Here is a 20,709-nt window from a genome sequence, read left to right on the forward strand (position 1 = left end):
TCAATACCCAGAAAACTACATCCCCCAGGAAGCACTGCGGCACCACACAGATTCTTTCTTAGTAGCTACAGATTTTAAGATGTCCTGGGACCTGTAGTTTGTCAGTTTCTCCAGCTCCCCTTTTACACGTAACAGGGAAACCATACTGTACGTCTTAAAAGAACCCGACCTTAGGGTTCTAGGCAGCCACAGCAAAGACCTAACACTGCCCAGGAAAGGCATTCTCCTCCAATATCCTAAATTTTGGACTCCAGAGTTTTACCTTCATTTCTGGGTGTAAATTTGAAAGCCTTAGTTTTTTCCAGTTGTAACAGAAACACAGAGAGGAGAGCTGAAGTCAAGAGAACCCCACACGCACACATTTCTAATGAGATAGATGACACTCAATAATATTTTTGTTTTTATTTTATAAAACATGCAGTTTAAGACAAAAATTTTAAAAAAATAACAAGAAAACAAAACCTGGAACAGGAGAGTGGATGGAAGACAGATGCTTCTCAGCTGTCAACAGGAGTGAAGCCAGCAGTGAAGCTTTGTCTAGGACCCAAAGGCCCTTTCGGCAATAATAATGTTGGCAACACTGGTTTGCTTGGGACCACCAGACTCTAAATGCTGGCCCCTCCAGGCAACCCTCAAGCAGTCAGACTTAAGCTAGGTCTTGAGCTATTGTTGTATCCTGTCATTGTCCTGGACTTCAGTACTTAGCCAACTAGAAACTGAGAGTTTTTGTTCCAGGAGCTTCTTTGCCTGGGCATTAATTACCCAGGATATCTATTAAGAATATGAATTACTTTCCATCTGGGTCAATTCTAGACTCTGTTTCTGGCCCACTATTTTGCAAAGGATGAAAAAGGAATCTGGCTCCTAGACCCTTTGCAACAGTTCTGCTGCATTCCAGTTCTATTAATAGCACCATCTGTAGACCCTGAGCAAGTCCAATTCTGGAAGTAGACAGGGTATAGCCAACTTGGGAAGCCATCTCCCACTTCTAGGGCCACAGAAAACTGAAGGGAGAGGGAATTGTTCGTTGGGAGAGGGTGAGGTCAGAGCGCCAGCACTGAAGAGAAGACAGCTGCATCTGTCAGAGACAAAACAAAGAGCATTGACTCCTAAGATGAGTGGAGAAAAAGCACCTGGGGCACTTCTTATGAAGGAAAAATGCAAGAGGAAAGAGGGCGTGGACCTGCCCCAAACATTTTAGAACTTGGCAAGAAGAGGTTAGGACCAATAGAGAGTTTCAATAATAAAATCAATTTCACTGAATGTTTTGAGGATTAAGTGCTTTGTAAACTGTTAAGTGCTTTATACTACAACCTGTTGGGGCGGTACTGTTGTTAACATCATCATCATTCTTATTACGGTGGGTATAATCTTCACATATACAACCAAAACCCACCCAGTCCAGCTTCCCCTGTCCCATCCCAGGCCTTACTCTTGGGACTTGTCTGGCCCTCGGGCTCAGGCACCTTCCAGTCCATCTTTCGGCCTTTCTCGTAAAGGCCCTTGAGCACTTTGTGGAAGGACTCAGGCTCAGTGCCATTTTTGCTTAGTTCCAGATACTTTCGGTAAAGCTGAAGGGCTGTGCGGGCATCCTCAATACTGTCATGGGTCTCCCCTTGAATCTTCAAGTCTGGGGAAAGTAGAGGTGGAATAGTTTGGGGCCTAGCAAAGGGAGGTAAGGACATGTCCTCTACTCACACTCCCAACTCCCAATAAACAACAACAAAAAAACCCTGACTACCCTTAAGGGAAAGAGCCAAACATCAACCCTAGTGCACAGAAGGGATACTGAAGCTAATTAAATCCATCAGTAACTCTCACCACTAACCCAGGGTCGTAGCTACTCCCCTTGGCCTCTCACACATTTTCATGCTCTTGCTGACCACAGCAAGAGCTACAAGGCAGAGCAACTCACCCAGAAAGTACCAAGCAAGGAATCGCAGGGAAATCATTCGTTTTCGGGGCATGTGAAATAGATAAACAGTGTCAAGGACTTGGTCCTTGGGCACCTGCCAGGGATAAAAGAGTGGGAGACTGAAGGTAGGGGATCCATAATTTCCCATTTTCCAAAAGCACAATGTATACCCTGGGGGGCCCACACACAAAGAAAGACTCTTAAAAGAGCCCTGCCCGAACCATGAGGTTGATGACCCGGAAGTCCTTCTGCAGACCATGACCCACAAACTTGACTCCAATGTCTATGAGAAAACGAAGCTTTAAGTAGGTAGACTTTAGAGTTGTAAGGTGCTTAGAGGAAATCTTGGCATCAAGGTCTCCTGGCTTTATCCCTGAGTACTGAGTCAAGTAATCCACCACCTAGGGATAGAGAAAAGGTCAAGCGACCCAGGAAACGAGGTGCACAGTTCCCCCTGCCACTCTTCCCTGGGTTCTAGGGCACTCTATATAAGCAGAGGGTCTCTCTCACTTGCATCTCCACATCCTATTACCTGCTCCTGGGTAGAGATGTAGTCATCAATGAAGGGGATACCCTCATTGGGTCCCTGGCCCCTAACGCAGGTAATCCTCGCTACTGACATCTGGCTTGGCTTGATGGTAGACTTGGTGCCATCGCTGCGCAGCTCTGCTTCTTCCTATATGAGAAGAGTTCATAAGGAAATCAGAGAAATGCTTATGACTCCTAATATCCCCAGAGTTCTGTTCTAACACCCCACCCTTTTTGGTCTTGGTTACCTCATTAAGGGTGACAAACTCAGCGTCCAGGCCCACCAAGTCCCCAACCTGTGGCATCTCATTCAGCATCAGGGGAATAAAGGTCGTATGTGTCTTCCGCTGCTTCCGTGCTAATGAGGCTTCAGCCAGCAGAACACTTGCCTCGATGGGGTTCTTAACTGGAAGGGAGAATCCAGAAGACAAGATGGCTCGGGAGAGGGAAGTGACCAGGGGAGGGAAGCTGGAGTGGCTACCAGAGACCAGGTCTACACTGTTATCCCAATAATCAAAGCATGTGAGTAAAAAGATCATGTCTGATGGACAGAGGAGGTAGACAGAACAGGTCAAATCAGAAAATTATCGGGAAATATGCTAAAAAAAGCCAAAAAAGTTAACAGAGAGGAAGAAGTAAGATTCTCACTTTAGACTTTACCTTAGTAAATCCAGAAAAATAAAGTTACAGAGAAACTATGGTTTAAAGGCATCAAAAAGGGACTTAATAAGGAGTTCATCACCAAAAAAAGAGATCTTCACTTGGGGATAAGAATGGTTAGTCTCAAAATCATAACCTTAGCCATTTTGATCACACTTCCCCCCCATCACCTCTTCCCTCGACACCCTCAGTATCTCCAGATTCTAAATTTAAGGCCTGATGAGCAGGAATTGCTCTACTGTCCCTGGAAATATTAACACTGGTCGCCAGTCCTAATCTTAACAAGCTATTTCCCAGATCTCTTCCTGAGACCAATCTAATTGCCCACATCCTTGGATCACACTGTATCACTTACTGTTCAGGTTGTATTTGGAATTAAGATTCCTTTTGATGTAATAAAGGATAGCAGGCACTTTCCAATTCATGTCAAACTGCACAGCTTCATGCTATAAAAGAAAAAGCACTTAATGGCCTACATATATGCCCCTTTTCCCTTTATCCCAAGTCAGAGAGAAGACAGGACTCAGGTGCTATTTTTAGCTCTGCTTTTTATTATTGAGGCCCCATCCCTCCCTCTGAATCTGCCTGGCACTCTCTCAGGCACTGAGGATGAGGATGCTAAAAAAAGGGAGATGAAAGGGGGAACGGAATGTATTACAACTAACCTTATCAATAGGTTCAATGAGAAAGTCGTTGAAGAGATACCACTGCTGGTGGGTAACACCCTGTGGAGATACAGAGACACAGTGATGCCAAAGTGATGGCTGGAGCATTCTGGCTCAGACTTCAGATAAGGACAGACCTGGGACTCCACTGTGGCCACCACCAGGAGTGTCCCTGCCCTGTATTACCTCACTCACCTCCTTGCGCTGGTGGTAGGTCTCTCCAACTTTGATGTGAGCCACCAGGCTGCCCCCTGTGCGTGAGTCCAGGATGTGTACCACAGTAGCCATCAGGTCATACACATAGACACCATGCTCCTCCTCTGCCCTGGCTGGGCCCCACTGTGAGGGGGGGTACCCAGGCTGCTAAGCTAAGTTTAAGGATGAGGAAGGAAGGGGAATGGGGATAGAGGACAGGGAGTCTGGGGTATAGGGATGGGGGACGAGGGTGGGTTCTTTCCATCCTAGCCCATCTATGACTCCCAACACTGAACTGAGTCACTCTGGAAAAGCCCACAACTGGTGAATACTAGGCCTTATTCCCTTTTTTCCCCTATGCTAAATTCCACCTTCCCCTTGCCTTGCTTCTGCCCCGACCTTCTCTCTTTTTTTTTTTTTTTTTTTGGGCCGCGCCACGCGGCTTATGGGATTCTAGTTCCGGACCAGGGATCGAACTCGGGGCCCCAGCAGTGAAAGCGCCGAGTCCTAACGACTGGACCGCCAGGGAATTCCCGGACCTTCTCTCCCTTATTCCCCCTCCTCTTCCCAGTTTTTCAACAACCTGCATCTCATCCCCATCAGTCCAATTGCAAACATCCAGCCCTTTGTTCTTGGTCATCTTCATTCGAATGGAGAAAGGAAGCCAGACATTCTTCAACTCCTCAATGGAGGGACACATCAGCATGCCCTCTGGACTCCCTAGTTCCTTCCTATCAGGACAGGAGAATTGGAAATTTGTTCTGAGGAGATCTGACCAGTGACAAGAGAAGCCCCTGCGTAGTCCAATCCTTTGACCACTCTATAGACAATACCTACCAATCAGCCAAAGCAAACTCCTTATTCTTGGAGATTTCCCCACCATGCTTCTTTATTGCTATCTTGAAGGCAACCTGAACACAAAGGAGAAAATATCCAATTCCTCAGGAACATTAATCATATATGGAAGTCAAAAGAGGGAAGAACTAAAAAGTACTCCTAAAGTCCTGTTTCCAGACTCAGTCCTTACCTCAGCCTGCATTCTCCAGAAATCGGCTTCTTTCAAGCTGTTCACCTCACAATTGATGACAAGAATATCTGGGAGATGGCAGATGTTGCGGGTCTGAATCTGAGAGGATAAAACAAACAAGGAATGGCAGGCGGCCTACAGAGAGAGAAACCTGGACATGAACAGTTAAGCCTGGATCTGCATCCTCCAGTTGGAGTTCTTCCCACTCCCTATAGATCGCTGGATGGTGGTGCTGACCCAGCCAGTCCCAGATGAGACCATGGCCGAGTCCCCAACATGGCAGGACTCTAGTCCAGTGCAACAGCCCACTCACCGTGGGCTGGTACTTTTCACAGTTGTCACACCAGGCCTGTGTATTCTGCTCCAGGCAGATGCTTCGCTTCAGCACCTGAGCAAAGTCACAGTTCTTCCCGGTTTTATCTGAGGGGAAACTGGATGCTTCATTCCAGGTCCTCCCTGTACCCACTGTTAGCCTCCCAACACCCTCTCCTTGATGTTACAGGACATCTGGGGGAGCCTCCCCAACCCAGCTGCAGGGTATACCAGTGTTGCTACCCTCAGGGTAGGAGAGCGTGAAGAGCAGGGTGGATGAGGCTCGCACGGTCTCACTGCCACAGCGGCAGAGGCTGCAGTTTTCCATCTCACAGCTGAACAGCTGCCCAATGACAGAGTCTCCCGACGAGCAAAAGCTGCTAAGAATGGGGAGGGCAATATATGCACACTGAGGGAGTTAGGAGACCCTTTAAGTCACAGTGGGGCTTATCATGGGGGCTTTAACTATTCCTGTCCCAATTCCATACCTGCCTCCAGCACCTCGATAAGCCTGGGGTACTTCCAGCTCCTGCAAATCTTGATGCAGTTGAGTGAGAATGAAGCGATTCCACCTCTGAATGAGCCTGGCCAGATTGCCCTTGCCTGAAGCCTCATCCGAGTCAGCCAAAATCAGACCAAGGGCCGAGGCCTCAGGAATGGTGCGGAACGCCCGAAGAAAATTACTGCCCTGGAATCCAGGAAGTGTGTTGGTGGAAAAGGGTTATTTTCATTTTTGTGGCCATCTGCAGAGTGATGACCCTGCCTACTGTCCACCTCCCTTCCCCTTTTATTGTCCCAGGTCTCCAGGCACTGACCTGACAAGGGTCACCTCGGGAGAGGTCCAACATGTGGAAGAGGAAGCCCAGCTCACACGCTAGGCAGAACTCCTTCTGGCAAAGGTGGTTCTGGATTAGACAGCGAACAGGCTCCAGGAAATAGAGCACCTGGAGGGAAGAGCAGGAGATATGATGCAGACAACTGGTACAGGGAGGAAGAGAAATCGGAAGGTTAAGAGATGGTGGAGAATACAGAGCTGGAGTCCACTGAAGAAGCAGAGCTCACAGAGGAGACCTGAAGGCTGAGGGGCAAGAAAGAATGGTAGAGGAGGTCTAAGTGGACTTGGCTGGGGAGACCTGGAAAAAGACGAGGGGTTGGGGGGCCCACAGAGAAAAACAAAAGCAGTAGCCATGTTCAAATCGCAGGAACACCCAGCCTTACCTGGATCATGCAGTTACAGTAGGCATTGGGGATGTGGGGCTCTAATCCAGCAAACAGCGTCTTATTGTAGTGTTTGAAGTCAAAGTCCTCCAGCCCTAGCTTGGAGTATTTGATGGTCACCTGAAGCAGAAACAGTCTGAGCAAGAGGAAGACACCCTCAGAATCCCCTAAATCTTTGCAGTAGCCATAACCTTCCCCCAAACCTCCCTCCTGAGTCCAGAGTGATAGGTGAAGGCTTCCTGAATGAGCCCTTCAATTCTTTCTCATGTGACCCCCTTCCCCGGGAACCTTTCCCCACATCCCAGAAGGCCCATTCCTTGGTATCCCCCAGCACCTTGCGGTATTTCTTAGAGACCATGTGGCGATGTGGTTCCTCTTCCCGCCCTATTGGTGACTCAGTGACCTGGCTGAAGCTGTCAAATTCACTGTCAGACTCCTTGAGTCGGTAAGGAATCTAGGGTTTTTAAAAAGAGGTAGCCTCGTTGGATGTGTATAATCGTCTTTGGTTTCCCCCTACCTTTATTCCAACACTGAAGCTATCATCACCAAGTCCTGAACCTTCTAATTTCATGGGATTTTCAGCATCCACTGCTTCCTTTTCATTCCCACTGCCACCACCCTACCTCATCACAGCTGGACAATGCCGATGGCTTCCACACTGGGCTCCCCCACGTGCACTCTGTCCAGCATGCCGCCACCAGACTACCCCACCCAGAATGGCCCTTTCGGTGCATCACTTCTGCTATACACTGGTATGCAAGGCTTCACAACTGGCCCCTTTCCAAACTTCATCTCTCACTGTTTCCCAATACTAACAGCCACTCCAGCATAATCCCTGTCAGGCCTTCTGAGACTTCAGTAACACTGTTCTCTCATCTTGAAAGCCTCCCCTGTTACCATCTACTTGCCCGTCTTTCACCTTTCCAGCTCAACATCCACCTCTTTTAGTACTGCCCTCCCTGACCACTCTAGCCCAGAGTACAGTTTTCCCTCTAAACAGCTCTCGCACTGAATGCTTCTAACATTCCTTTAGCATTTAATGATAGAACATAAATAATTTCTGCTATGCACAGGTCTTACCTTCACCAACCGAACACTAAACTTCTTAAGAGCAAGGGACCCTATCTTTTATGTCTCTGAACCCTAACACCTAGTATAGTACCTTCAATTCAGCAGGCTTCAAAAAACCTTTACTGACTGACTAAAAGCAAATAGTAATGAGAAGGGACTTCACTGGTGGCACAGTGGTTAAGAATCCGCCTGCCAATGCAGGGGACACGGGTTCGAGCCCTGGTCCGGAAAGATCCCACATGCCGCGGAGCAACTAAGCCCGTGTGCCACAACTACTGAGCCTGCGCTCTAGAGCCCGTGAGCCACAACTATTGAGCCCACGTGCCACAACTACTGAAGCCTGCACTCCGCAACAAGAAGCCACCGCAATGAGACGCCCACGCACCGCAACAAAGAGTAGCCCCTGCTCGCTGCAACTAGAGGAAGCCTGCACACAGCAACGAAGACCCAACGCAGCCAAAAATAAATAAAGAAAGAAAATTTATTTTAAAAAAATTAATGAGAACTACCAAAGGAAAAAGACAGGAGAAACACCAATGGCCTGGGGTGGGGGCTGACCCTCTCCTCTCTGAACATACCTGATTGCGCAGCCTGGTGCGGGGGTTGGGTGCATAGCCAATGAAGCCCACCTTCTTCATGGTGCGCAGAATCTCTGCATCCACAGGGGGTGCTCGCCTATAATGTAGCATAGTTCTAGGGCTTGAAGGTTGTGGTGTCTGCCCATTCAGCCCCAATCCCCAAGGGACCAGAAAAAAAAAGAAAATACTGAGAGTAGACAAAAATCAGGAAAGAAGTAGAATAATAACACGGCTTGCAGAGAATCCTGGTATCTTGGCCCTTTCCCCCTCCCTCCTTTTGGCCCAGAGGTGAGGTACAACCTGGGAGCTGGAGCGGAGTTGGCAGCAGGCCAATCAGAGAGAAGCGTGTCAGTGGTGAGCGGGACAGGGATGAGGGAAAGAGGCAGCAGGTCCTGGCTCCAGTCCAGAGGAGGCAGTGAGTCCACGAGACAAGGCAAAGCAAACTCGGTCTCACGGGAGTAGGGGTTGAAGGAAGGCTCAGGGGAATCAGTCCAGAGATGCACACAGCCCTCAGAATCCCCAAAGGCGAGGGCCTGCTTGCTGGCTGACACGTCAAACGTCATTAGCAGAGGCCCCACAGGATTCACGTGAAAGATGTCTGCTGGATTGGCCAGCCCTGTGGGCTCACAAAACTGGCACTGCCCTAGGAGGGAGAAGGAAGCCCACTGAGCCCTGGAAGATGAAAGGGAGCCATCCTTTTATGCCCTTCCTACCCTCTTCCCCTGGTATCAAGCAACGATGGGCCCCAAATCCATTCCTAGAGATAAGAGAAAGTACCATCTGATGCCTTCCCATAAACCACAGGGAGGTTTGCTACCCAGCAAAGGACAGTTCTAAAGTTGCTTTGCCTGCTCTACCTATATTTTTTGTATATGTGTTCTTCACACTCGGAGAAAATAAAACCTCTAATCTCTTACCAAACCTAAGTGAGACCCTGAGATCCCTCAGAAAGGTTACTTTTTCCCCAACAAAGAAATTCCAGGGAGCACACTTCTTCTCGTGCCTAGTTCCCCTTCACTCATTAACTCCTCCTACCCCATCCTACATCCCCTTCATACCTGACTGGGAGATGATAGCAAGACGAGAAGTATATGTAGGGATGAAGCGTAAGAAGGCAGGATCCACATGAACTTGAAGTGGTGTGATGGCACGCATCATGCGTAGATCATACACCTTAAGGAAACGGTCACAGGCCAGGCCGGTGAGGCGGCTGGAGAAACCACAAGTGGCTAGCAAGTTGCCGTGCACATCAAAATCCGACAGACTCCCTGAGAAGGCATCAAACTCATGCTCCACCTTAAAAGTACGGAGGTCTCGCAGGGAAACCTGAAGAAGAGAGAACTTGGTTATCTGTCAACGCTGCTATCAGGAAGAGGACCTGCCACCTACCCAACCTTGTGAGGCCCCTACCCAAAGAACTACGGCTCTGGGCTTCCCTGGTGGCGCAGTGGTCGAGAGTCCGCCTGCCGATGCAGGGGACGCAGGTTCGTGCCCCGGTCCGGGAGGATCCCACATGCTGCGGAGCGGCTGGGCCCGTGGGCCATGGCCGCTGAGCCTGTGCATCCGGAGCCTGTGCTCCGCAACAGGAGAGGTCACAGCAGGGAGAGGCCCGCGTACCGCAAAAAAAAACAACAAAAAATACAAAACCAAAACAAAACAAAAAAAACTACGGCTCTAGGATACAGGCAATTAAAGCATAAAAAAAAGCAAAAACAGACGCCAAGAGCTGGATGGGACCCCAAAGAGAGCTCTTGTTTACCCCTTTGCCTCTGAGATACCTATTTACAACAGAAAACATCAGGCTGAAAGATAATCTCATAGTATAACATGGCTAAGTAGGAACTCAATCCACTCCTCCCACCCTCCAACTACAGTCCCAGAAATGAGGAAAAGGCAGAGCCCAATCACATATCTGGTGAAACAGGCCCCATGGTGGGAGGAAAAGTGGAACGTAGTCAGTCACCCTGCCAGATGTGTGGCCACAGAAGAAGAAGCGATTCGTCTGTCTCATGATAGTGACTCCAGGTGTCTCAACTGCATACTGTGGAGGGAAGCGGGAGAAACCAGTGAGCATGATTCTTCCCACAGACCAAAGGAACAGAAAGGTCGCACACATCACAGGCATTTCCAGCTTATACTTCCCCCAATAACCTCAGGCCCTGCTTGTACCTTCTGAGTCTCCTGGACAGTGTTAAGGTCAATCTCCAATATGTGGTTCTGCAGCCCACCAACGAGCAGAGTGCTGCTGTCAGTCAGCAGCAGACTGTGCATATCTTCACTCTCATCCAGCCTGTGAGAGAGGAAAAGCTAAGGTGCCAGGGTCTCAAAAGTTTCCCATTCTCTAGACTTCCCACTCTGTGAGGGACCCTCTTTCCCAGTCCAGAGGTGAGAAACTACTTACAGGTAATCAAATATAATAAGGCCTCCACGGGCCATATACTTCAGGTTGTTCTTGGTAAGAAAAAGGATGCCATTCTCCAGGCTTTGGATCTGCCGAATGTCATCACTGCCATTGACCTGAAATGATGAGTAGCGTTCCAAAGCTGGGCCGAAAAATGACGTGGCATGGCCCTGTAGTGGACAAAAAGATGAGAGACGTCCTGAGTGGATGGGCAAGGCCATCCCAGATACAAATCAGAGACTGGACATTGCTCAGTTTTTCTCCACTCTTGCCTGGCCTTTCTGGCTAGCAGTGACTAAGGAATAAGGCTGAGCACCAATCTTAGTGATAAAATCACTGATAATACTATCTTATGTTTGTTTAATGCTTTACAAAGTAGTTCTATAAACTCTACCTCATTTTATCCTCACAATGTCCTTGCTGAATAGGTAATGGCTCAGTTGGTTAGAACAGTGCTCAGAAGGTCAGGGACATGGGTCCAATCCTCCAATGGCCAGCTGGCTTTCTTATGTTCCACAGTCTTTTTTTTTTGTTTAATAAATTTATTTATTTAATTTTTGCCTGCTTTGGGTCTTCGTTGATGTGCGCGGGCTTTCTCTAGTTGTGGTGAACGGGGGCTACTCTTCATTGTGGAGCATGGGCTTCTCACTGCGGTGGCTTCTCTTGTTGCGGAGCATGGGATCGAGGCTCACGAACTTCAGTAGTTGCAGCATGCAGGCTCAGTAGTTGTGGCTCGTGGGCTCTAGAGCACAGGCTCAGTAGTTGTGGCGCACGGGCTTAGTTGCTCCGCAGCATGTGGGATCCTCCCGGACTAGGGCTCGAACCCGTGTCCCCTGCATTGGCAGGCGGATTCTTAACCACTGCGCCACCAGGGAAGTCCCCACAGTCAAGTCATAATCTCTACCAGCCAACTGGGAAATGTGTACTGTGGGTCACAGGCTGGAATAGAGAGAATGTGAAACTCATGCCATCCTTGGCTCCTATGACATCATCCACTCCTGGTTTCTCTCCTGACTCTTAGTTCACTATCTTCTCCTTACGTGCAACCCTTGTGACCACTCTTGAAACATGGCTATTCCCAGCCCACTATCTTCTCACTCTACTTTTCTTCCTAGATAATCTCACCTACTCTTAAGGTTTTAACCATTCATCTTAAAGTTGATGAATCCTACTTTTCTCCTCTAGCCCAGACCACTGCCTCAAGCTTCAGACTCATACATCCAAATACCTACTATATGTCTCTCTTTAGATATCCCATGAGAACCTCAAACTTGTTACATCCTAAATCAAATTCACCATCTTGGGCTTCCCTGGTGGGGCAGTGGTTAAGAATTCACCTGCCAATGCAGGGGACATCGGTTCGAGCCCTGGTCCGGGAAGATCGCACATGCCGCAGGGCAACTAAGCCCGTGTGACACAACTACTGAGCCTGCGGTCTAGAGCCCACGAGTGTTGCAACTACTGAAGCCTGTGAGCCTAGAGCCCGTGCTCCGCAACAAGAGAAGCCACAGCAGTGAGAAGCCCGCACACCACAACGAAGAGTAGCCCCCGCTGGCAACAACTAGAGAAAGCCCGCACGCAGCAACGGAGACCCAACGCAGCCAAAAATAAATTAAAAAAAAAATTCACCATCTTTACCCCATTTCAATTCCTCTTAACTGTATTCCCTATGGTACCATGATCTACTCAGTGGAGTAAGTCACTGGTAGTTGACTTAAATCTTATTTATTTTACTTCCTAAATATTTCTCAAATCTGTTCTCATGGATAAATCTCTACAGGGCTTCATTCAGGCCTTCAATGTATTTTATGTGAACTACTACAACATACTGCACACTGAGTCCTGCCCCATTCCCCTTAAATCAAACTCTATTCTGCTACCTCAGCACTCCACCTAAGATGCAAACCGGACCTTGTCTTTCTGGATAAAAACCTTCAGTGGACTGAAGAATCAGTTCAACTCTTTTAGCATAGCATATGAGGTTTTTTAGAATGTTCTCCCCCCGATATCTGCATGGCTCCCTCCCTCCCTTCTAGGGAGATTAGAATGGACATCCTGGCCTGCATCCAGGTCTCTACTCAAATGTGACTTTATCAGAGAGCCCTTCCCTTGACCAACTATGTAAAATAGCAACACCTCCCACCCCTCGATACCTCAACTCCCTTATTCCACTGTATTTTTCTTAAGGATTCTAAGCAACACCTGATATGTCATAAATATATTTGTGTTGCCTTTTAAAATGCTTATTCCAAACTTAGACCCCAGAGCAAGGTCTGGCACCTTAAAGGTGCTCAAAACACACTGGCTGAAGAAATGTCTAACTCTTCAGCTTCATCGTCTAGTCCAGTAAACCCTACTTGCTTACAGTTCCTGCGCTCCGCAATCATCACGCTATATAATATCTTGGGAATCACTGTTTACCCTGTTGCTTTTGCCAAGATAGCATTTCCTCCTCTTCTTCACCTGACTCCTACTCATCCTTCAAGACTCAACGCAGGTGTCACTTCCTTCTGGAGATCCTCTAATCCTCTTCTATGCTCACCAACACTCAGTACGTATTTTCACACTGGCATTTATTAGTTTATATCCTAAATTCATAATTATTAAGTGAAACATTTTAGTTTCTTTTAAAGTGCCATAAAATTATCTGTTCATATGTTTTTTTGTTTTCCTCGTCCTGTGAACTCCTTGAGGGCAAGGATTATATTTTATTCAGCTTTATTCCCTGGGCCTAGCCTGTCAGTAGACACTGCCTACTGAATTGAGTATATTACCCAAAAAACCACTCATTCCAATGGAAAAACAATTCCCGCCCTATGGAAGGTAAATTAGTAAACCAAGGATACCATGTTATTTCTTACAAAATCTTTGGGCTCCCTAGCATATTGGCAATATTGATACAGTTTAAGAAATTAACAATGATAACTGCTCTCAGAGAGATTATAATCAGCCAAAGACAAAATGATTCCATGTAACACATGCAGAAACATGCACTAAACATTCTATAATTAGGGAATTCCCTGGTGGTCCAGTGGTTAGGACTTGGCGCTTTCACTGCCAGGGCCCGGGTTTGATCCCTGGTTGGGGGTACTAAGATCCCACAAGCCACGCGGCACAGCCAGAAAAGAAAATATTCTATAATTATAAAAATGGAAAACAGAGGAGGAGCATTAGAGACTATATTTAGATGGCTATAGGCTAACTGATGTGTACAGTTATTAAGATTAATCAAAGCATGGAATGGGCAAATTGTGGTAGAACTGGGATGCCTTCTGAAAAAGAACACCTATGTAAAGCATTTCTGGATCCTATGACTCCCTCTTTCTCCCTCCACTCCCCTCCTCTTGGCTTGACTTGGAGACCCAGTTAACTTTCATCACCTCAACTCAGTTCTGGCTCCCTGCAAAGCATCTGTTCTTGGGTTAAAACCAGATAAAAGACCTCCAACATCTCCGTCCAGCCATTACAAAGGAGTACAGTTCTTACCCCATGGCTTCCCACCCACAGCATCTCCTCGTGCAAGTCAAAGTGGGAGACGGAGACAGGCACACCCACTTCAGCCACCACACTGTGCAACTCAGAGTAGACACCTTCCATTATGTGCACTGACTCCTGGACGGGAAGAGCCTCTAAGGCCACTCCCTCCGGGTCCAGCTCCACATTCTGTAGCAGACTGGGGTTCAGGTGGGCATCCAGGACAGGATCCAGGGTAGAATGCATGGCTGGAGCATACTCTGCTAGTCCAGGGTCCAGAACCTCGAAGTTCATGATGATGATGATGATGATGATGGCAGCAGATTAGACCCGTGTCACACCCTCCCTTGCCACAGCCCCTTTGGATGCCTGACCCAGCCTTCAGCAGGATGACACCAGTGGACCTAGAATGGACATCCTGACCTGCAAAGGGAAAGAGATAGCTGAGTCAGGGGTAGGCCCAGGTACTTGTATTTAGGGTGTTCCAAGTTTTACCGGCAGGGAGGAGATGATGCAGGCAGAAAATGTGAGAATGCTAGGCACGGGACGAACAAGCAGGAAGGGAATGGGCATTGGGATAGAGGTGGGAGAAGTGCTGTCCCTTCCTCTTCTCCTCTAGGCACTCTGTACTCCCCACCACCCCACTAACTTAATCCCTGACTTCCCTTTCACCTCTCTTCAGGCCTGCTCACTTGCCTGGTTCATCTCTGAACCATCAGTAGTAAGAGCAGCAACTGCGGGGGTAGGGGTTAGGTAGAGGGAGCTAACGTGCTTGTTTCCCAGAATTAGGGGTGGGGGTAGGTGGTTGAGAGGGGAGACCAAGAGAAGTCAATTTCCCAGAATCCTCTGCAATGTTACCCAGGATTCTCTAGGGGAAAATAAGAATGGCCAGTTACCCACAGTTGGGGCGGGGGTAGGGGTACGTGATGGAAATAGCTAGTTACCCAGAATTCTCTGGGGGAACCAGAAAAATCAATTACCCATAATTCTCCCCCGGCGGCGGGGAGGGGAGGGATTAGGGAAGGGGTCAGATGTGTTCCCGGGATGCTTACGGGGATTGGGTCATTACCAAGATTTCTCCATGGCGGATATTTTGGAGCGCGTGGAATTAAAACGAGTACGGGGGAGAACAAGCGCCGTCAGCTCCGCGGGAAATTCCAGTTTCCCCAATTCTCCCCCGCGCCTCTGGTTCAACCAAACTCCACGACGGAAAAGACGGCGCACTCCTAGTCGTCGCTTCCAATCAGGAAGGGCTAGGGGCTCACCTCAGCCAATCGGAAGGAGCCAGGTACAGCCGGCCCCGCGAGAAGACGTGTGACACGGGAGCTGGGCAAAAGCAAGAGCTACGGGGCGCGGGTAGGGACAAATGTAGTCAGACCTTGTCCCTGTTTGTTGCGTTAGAAAGTAACCTCTTCTCTTTTAAGCCTTCTTTAAACAAAATTAGAGAGCCCCAGGCTTGCAGATCGAACTTTCATGCTCCCTATAGCTTTAGAAACTAGAATAAGGGGCGCCCAAGGCAAAGCATTGGGAATCGATTGCTGGGTATTCCCAGTATGGCCCAGTCCACCCCCTCTTCCCGTGGTGCTCTTGTGAGCACTCCGCCACCTCCGACCCTGTAACCCCCGAAACTCGCTGGCATTTCCTATCATTTCCAGGCATGGGAGAGAAAAAAGGAAGCGGGAGGCGGCCTCCTAACACGGCCCAAGTAGCTGTATCTTCTATGATTCTAAAGGCAACCGTCTGAAACTCCCATCTGTGATTGTTCCCTCCCCAGAGGCGCCGGTAATATTTCCAGGGAACAGGACTCCTCAGCTATCAAATTCCCCTAGCTCGTGGAGCTGGACATTATTCCTCAGAGGGACAGGGCATAGCGAATTGAGACATTTGCCTTCCCCAAACTCTTACAGATTTAGCGTCAGCACTTAGGGATTCTTGGGGTCCAACTCTGAGCTTGAACTGCTTTGGAATAGATCCAGGTTGTTTGATGTCTGTGGGGTATTTTAGCTCAGTTTCTAAAGGGCACATAGAGGGCCTCTGGTGGAAGGAATTCCTCATAGAGGATACAGTTTTAAAGCATTTCTCTCTCTCAATAAAGACTGGTAAATAGACCTTCATAAAAGAACCCAAGAATTTAGTTTTCCAGGACTCAGACGGGTTCTAGACTTGTCAGAGGTCATTGATGGAGAGAAAAACACCTTAACTCAGAGGGTCTCTCAAACTGATCTGACTTCAGAGGTCCCTAGATTTAAAATCTTGTAAAAAGATGGGTGCTGAGAGACAGGGACAGTACCTACCCTTGAGAAATTTCTATATTGAGGTCTCTAAGAAAGGCTCAACAGTGAGAAAGGGCCTGAGATGCCAGATATACCTGGGCTAAATGAGCTACTTTATTAAGATGCTTAGTGTTGCCTCAGTGTCCAATATAATGGAATGACTGAGAATGCAGGATCTGGAGTCTGCACTGTAATTCTGGCCACTTAATAGTGATCTTAGGCAAATTACTTATCTCTGCACCTCAGTTTCCTCATCTGTAATATGGTGATAACGATAGTACCTATCTGATTGTGTTGTTGTGAGAATTAAATGGGTTAATATATGAAAAGTGCTTAAACTAAGTACTTGGCGTAAAGTGAGAGTTGGATATAAGCCATCATTACTAACCACCTCGGGAAACTTCAACTGGATTTGGCGGCTGGGCATCCAACTGGAAAGGCCTGTTTGTCAGTATAATTTGCATTAACGGTTGAGGTCCTGCTGACGTCAAGGTCTCCTTGCAGCTCCAGGTCAGACCTAGTCCTGGAAGTAGTTCCTGTCACACAACAGTCCCACAATCGCCCCACCAACCTTGCTTCCTACCCAACTCCCGAAGCACCAGGAAGTGAAACAAAGCCCCATGCCTCCAACTCACCCTTGTCCCTCTCATCCCATCCCCCAGCGTTCCACTTCCTCCTCCTGCTTTTCACCTTCCATCTCCTATCCTAAAGGGCTCCCAGAATGGGAACCAGAGGCAGGAAAAGCATGGGAGACATTATACAAAAGTGAGGTGAGCTCCCCTACCCCCACCCCCACCCCCAATTTCCTTATTTCATTTGTATTCACCAGTGTAACGAGAGGCAAACCATTTCTCACTCAAACTGAGGTAACCTCTCTGATGCTGCAAATGTTTTATCCAAAGGGTGGATTTACTGCAGAGTCATATTCGAATCAGAGGTTTCATTGGGCAGTTTTGAATAGTCCTATGAGAAGGGAGACCTCTATTGAGGGTGTTTCTCAGAGAAAAAGGGTCAACCTCTTGGAAAGCCTTTGGGAGCCATCTGTGTGGTCATCCATGGCCTCATTCTGACGTCCAGATTGTCCTGGGACCCTCCAGTGGGGTTGGGGCAGTCCCAGATTTGGACCACCTTCCACTCCCACGCCCAACTTCACAGTCTCAGCTGTTTCACTGAATGTTGCATCAGGGATGGTGATGAAATCAGTGTCAGTGGATTTTACCCATGGATGCAACAGGCTGAAGGACCAGCCAGGGTCATTGACACTGTGCACCTTCAACTACCCAGAACCCTGGACTTTCTAGCCACGGTGAAGGGCTGGGTGCTGGAATATCTCAGTTGGATGTCTAGCCCTTGCTTACACTGGTGTCCCCCACCCCCAAATCACCTGAATCCCACAGAGCCCAAGAAACTTAGGCCACTAAGGTTGAGGAATCAGATGGTTCTTAGCAACAGCTCTTTCCTTCCAACAGCCCTCCTAGCCTCCAGAGTGAGGCCTGAAGTGAGGGAGCAATAATACCTTATACCGAACTTATGTGGTTTCCCAGTTCACAAAGTGCCTTCATGTCCATTGTCTCCCAGTGAAAATAACACCGTTCTCAACAGAGACTAAGAAGCCCCCTTATTCTTAGATTGAGGACATCAGGTGGGAACCAAACTTCATTCCAAACTGAGCTTGCCATCCTATTGGGAGATAAATGAATGCTTCTGTTTTGATTTTTACTCAGGCAGGCAGGGGTGAGGAAATTAGGTTTGAAGGGAGGGAAGATATAGCTTAGAGAGGCAAAAAGATGAGGGAAAGGTTAAGCAGGAAGGAACTTGAGACTAGATTCATTTAAATATTCGTTACTCCCACCCCACCCACTTCTACAGCCTCTTTGATTCCTGGAGAGCATTACACGTTAAGTCCCATCACAGGCCTCCAGTCACGGCAACCACACGACTCATTTCCCCTGGAACTGAGGCTACTTACCTGGGCTCCCCACGGAGGGAGATGATGCAGGGAGGGGAATCCCACCTGCTGTGAGTCACCTGCTAGTATAAAGGGCGGGTCTTACAATGCAGGGAACTTAAAAAGAGACTCAGAGACAAGGGGAGAAAATCTACAGAAAGCAGCTCAGAAACTTGGTGGAGGACAGAGGGAACCAAACCAGAGACGCACAGAACAAAGAGAATCAGGCTCAGAGCAAGGGGAAGTGGACAGAGATTCCACAGGGACTGCAAGGCACAGAGCCAGCCAGATCTGAGAAGCAGGCAACGAGATGCTGGGGAGCAGAGCTGTGCTGCTGCTGCTGCTACCCTGGATTGCTCGGGGCCGGGCTGCGCCTGAGGGCAGCAGCCCTGCTTGGGTTCGGGGCCAGCAGCTCTCACAGCAGCTCTGCATGCTGGCCTGGAGTGCACATCAACCAATGGGACATGTGGTGAGTGGCAGCCTCTGGGACCAAACAGGAGCCTATCCAAGCCCTCCAAGGCTGCAGTGGAAGACTCTGTGGCCTAGGGTGGAAACTGGAGGGTTGAAAGCCATCAGAGGGTAAGAGAGGACAGGGGAGTGGGGTTCCAGGGAGAGTCACAGCCTGAGGATCCAGGTGGGGTTTGAAAGTACTTCTTTCTTTACTCTTCCCACCCCTCCTCCATTCCAGGATCTACCAAGAGAAGAAGATGATGAGACTACAAATCATGTCCCCCATATCCAGTGTGAGGATGGCTGTGATCCACAAGGACTCAGGGACAACAGTCAGGTACTAAGATGAGGCTGGGCTGCAAGGAAGAGGGGACTGGGGACAGAGCTGGACACCATGGTGAATTAGTAAAAGTTGTATCTGTTCTTGTCCATTCAGCCTGCTATAACAACAAACCATAGACTCAGTGGTTTACAAACAACAGACATTTATTTTTTATTTTAAAAAATAAATTTATTTTTAAATTTTTTATTTATTTTTGGCTGCGTTGGGTCTTTGTGGCTGCGTGTGGGCTTTCTCTAGTTGCGGTGAGCGGGGGCTACTCTTCGTTGCAGTGTGTGGGCTCTATTGTAGTGGCTTCTCTTGCTGCGGAGTATGGGCTCTAGGTGCGTGGGCTTCAGTAGTCGTGGCACACGGGCTTAGCTGCTCCGCGGCACGTGGGATCTTCCTGGACCAGGGCTTGAACCCGTGTCCCCTGCTATTGGCAGGCGGATTCTTAACCACTGTGCCACCAAGGAAGCCCACCACAGACATTTATTTCTCACAGTTCTGGAGGCTGCAAGTCCGAGATTAAGGTGCCAGCATGGTTGAGTGAGGGCCCTCTTCAGGTTGCAGACTTCTTGTCTCCTCACATTGTGGAAGTGATTAGGGAGTTCTGTGGGTCTCCTTTATAAGAGCAATAATCCCATTCTTGAGGGCTCCATCCTCATGACCTAATAACCCCCCAAGGGTCCCACTTCCTAATACAGTCACACGGGGATCAGGATATCAAAATATGAATTTTCTGGGGACACAAACATTCATATCACAGCCGTTTCTAAGAATGGCAAATATCAGATGGGTCTTTGGTGAAGTAATTAGAAAGTATCTTTTTTCTTTTCCTTTCTCTTTTCTTTCCTTCCTTCCTTCTTCTCACTCTTTGCTTTCCCCTCCTTTTTTTCTCTTTCTTTCCTTCCTTCCTTTTTTTCTTTTTCTTTCTTCCTCTCCCTCTCTTTTTTGTTTTTGGTGTTCTTTTTGGCTGCGCTGAGTGACATGCGGGATCTTAGTTCCCCAACCCGGTATCAAACCCATGCCCCCTACGGTGGAAGCACGGAGTCTTAACCACTGGACCACCAGGGAAGTCCCTGTATCTGTTTTCTTTCACTGCTTTCTTTTCTCCCCAGTCCTGCTTGCAGAGGATCCACCAAGGCTTGGTTTTTTACGAGAAGCTGCTGGGCTCAGATATTTTCACAGGGGAGCCTTCTCTACTCCCCGATGGCCCTGTGGGCCAGCTTCATGCCTCCCTACTGGGCCTCAGGGAACTCTTGCAGGTATGAACTAGGGGCCTGGAGAAGTGGGGCTTGCAGGTGTCAGAGACAGGGCCTGGCGGGGGAGTGAAGGATCTAGAGTCCTCTCTGATTGTGTCCTGTGTCCTTTCAGCCCAAGGGTCACCACTGGGAGATTGAGCAGACTCCAAGCCCCAGTCCCAGCCAGCCGTGGCAGCGCCTCCTTCTCCGCCTCAAGATCCTTCGCAGCCTCCAGGCCTTTGTGGCTGTAGCTGCCAGGGTCTTTGCCCATGGAGCAGCAACTCTGAGCCCCTAAGCCAGCAGCTTAAGGATGGCACCCAGACCTCCACGGCTCAGCAATGCTAAGATGAATTTATCAGCCTAGACACCTGTGAGCCAACAAGTTAATCAGTCCACTAATTTTAACAGGACTTGCTCTGTTGAAAAATTAC

The 20,709-nt window shown here is 48.5% G+C and overlaps 2 protein-coding genes across 13 annotated transcripts; one reads left to right on the forward strand and one right to left on the reverse strand.

Annotated features, from left to right (window-relative positions):
- Positions 1-365: 365 nt before the first annotated feature.
- On the reverse strand, positions 366-15,305 carry PAN2 (poly(A) specific ribonuclease subunit PAN2). 11 transcript variants are annotated; one of them, XM_027106661.1, is made up of 27 exons: positions 15,114-15,242; positions 14,057-14,467; positions 10,571-10,740; positions 10,339-10,459; positions 10,133-10,210; positions 9,228-9,495; positions 8,470-8,812; positions 8,170-8,266; positions 7,977-8,018; positions 6,855-6,974; positions 6,521-6,640; positions 6,118-6,246; positions 5,791-5,990; positions 5,534-5,679; positions 5,304-5,410; positions 4,991-5,089; positions 4,801-4,874; positions 4,547-4,694; positions 3,964-4,107; positions 3,769-3,828; positions 3,459-3,549; positions 2,692-2,849; positions 2,448-2,591; positions 2,137-2,316; positions 1,916-2,009; positions 1,433-1,630; positions 369-1,078 (listed from the first exon to the last, which is right to left on the reverse strand). In XM_027106661.1, exons 2-27 carry the CDS (start codon positions 14,336-14,338, stop codon positions 1,044-1,046), a joined length of 3,648 nt encoding a protein of 1,215 aa, XP_026962462.1. In that variant the 5' UTR covers positions 14,339-14,467; positions 15,114-15,242; the 3' UTR covers positions 369-1,043. The 11 variants fall into 11 exon arrangements, with proteins under 11 accessions (XP_026962465.1, XP_026962466.1, XP_026962470.1 ...); XM_027106662.1 differs by having other exon boundaries at positions 5,546-5,682; XM_027106659.1 differs by having other exon boundaries at positions 5,534-5,682.
- On the forward strand, positions 15,220-20,573 carry IL23A (interleukin 23 subunit alpha). Of its 2 annotated transcripts, XM_027106679.1 has the most exons (4): positions 15,800-18,734; positions 18,954-19,052; positions 20,156-20,302; positions 20,412-20,573. In XM_027106679.1, the coding sequence occupies exons 1-4, from the start codon at positions 18,576-18,578 to the stop codon at positions 20,571-20,573; spliced, it is 567 nt and encodes a 188-aa protein (XP_026962480.1). In that variant the 5' UTR covers positions 15,800-18,575. The 2 variants fall into 2 exon arrangements, 1 of the variants encoding a protein (XP_026962480.1); XR_003432839.1 differs by lacking the exons at positions 15,800-18,734; positions 20,156-20,302; positions 20,412-20,573 and adding an exon at positions 15,220-15,332 and having other exon boundaries at positions 18,954-19,272.
- Positions 20,574-20,709: the final 136 nt, after the last annotated feature.

The sequence above is a fragment of the Aethalodelphis obliquidens genome, unplaced genomic scaffold (assembly GCF_003676395.1).
Source record: "Aethalodelphis obliquidens isolate GAN/ISIS:26980383/991018 unplaced genomic scaffold, ASM367639v1 scaffold8, whole genome shotgun sequence".
Taxonomy (NCBI): Eukaryota; Metazoa; Chordata; class Mammalia; order Artiodactyla; family Delphinidae; genus Aethalodelphis; species Aethalodelphis obliquidens.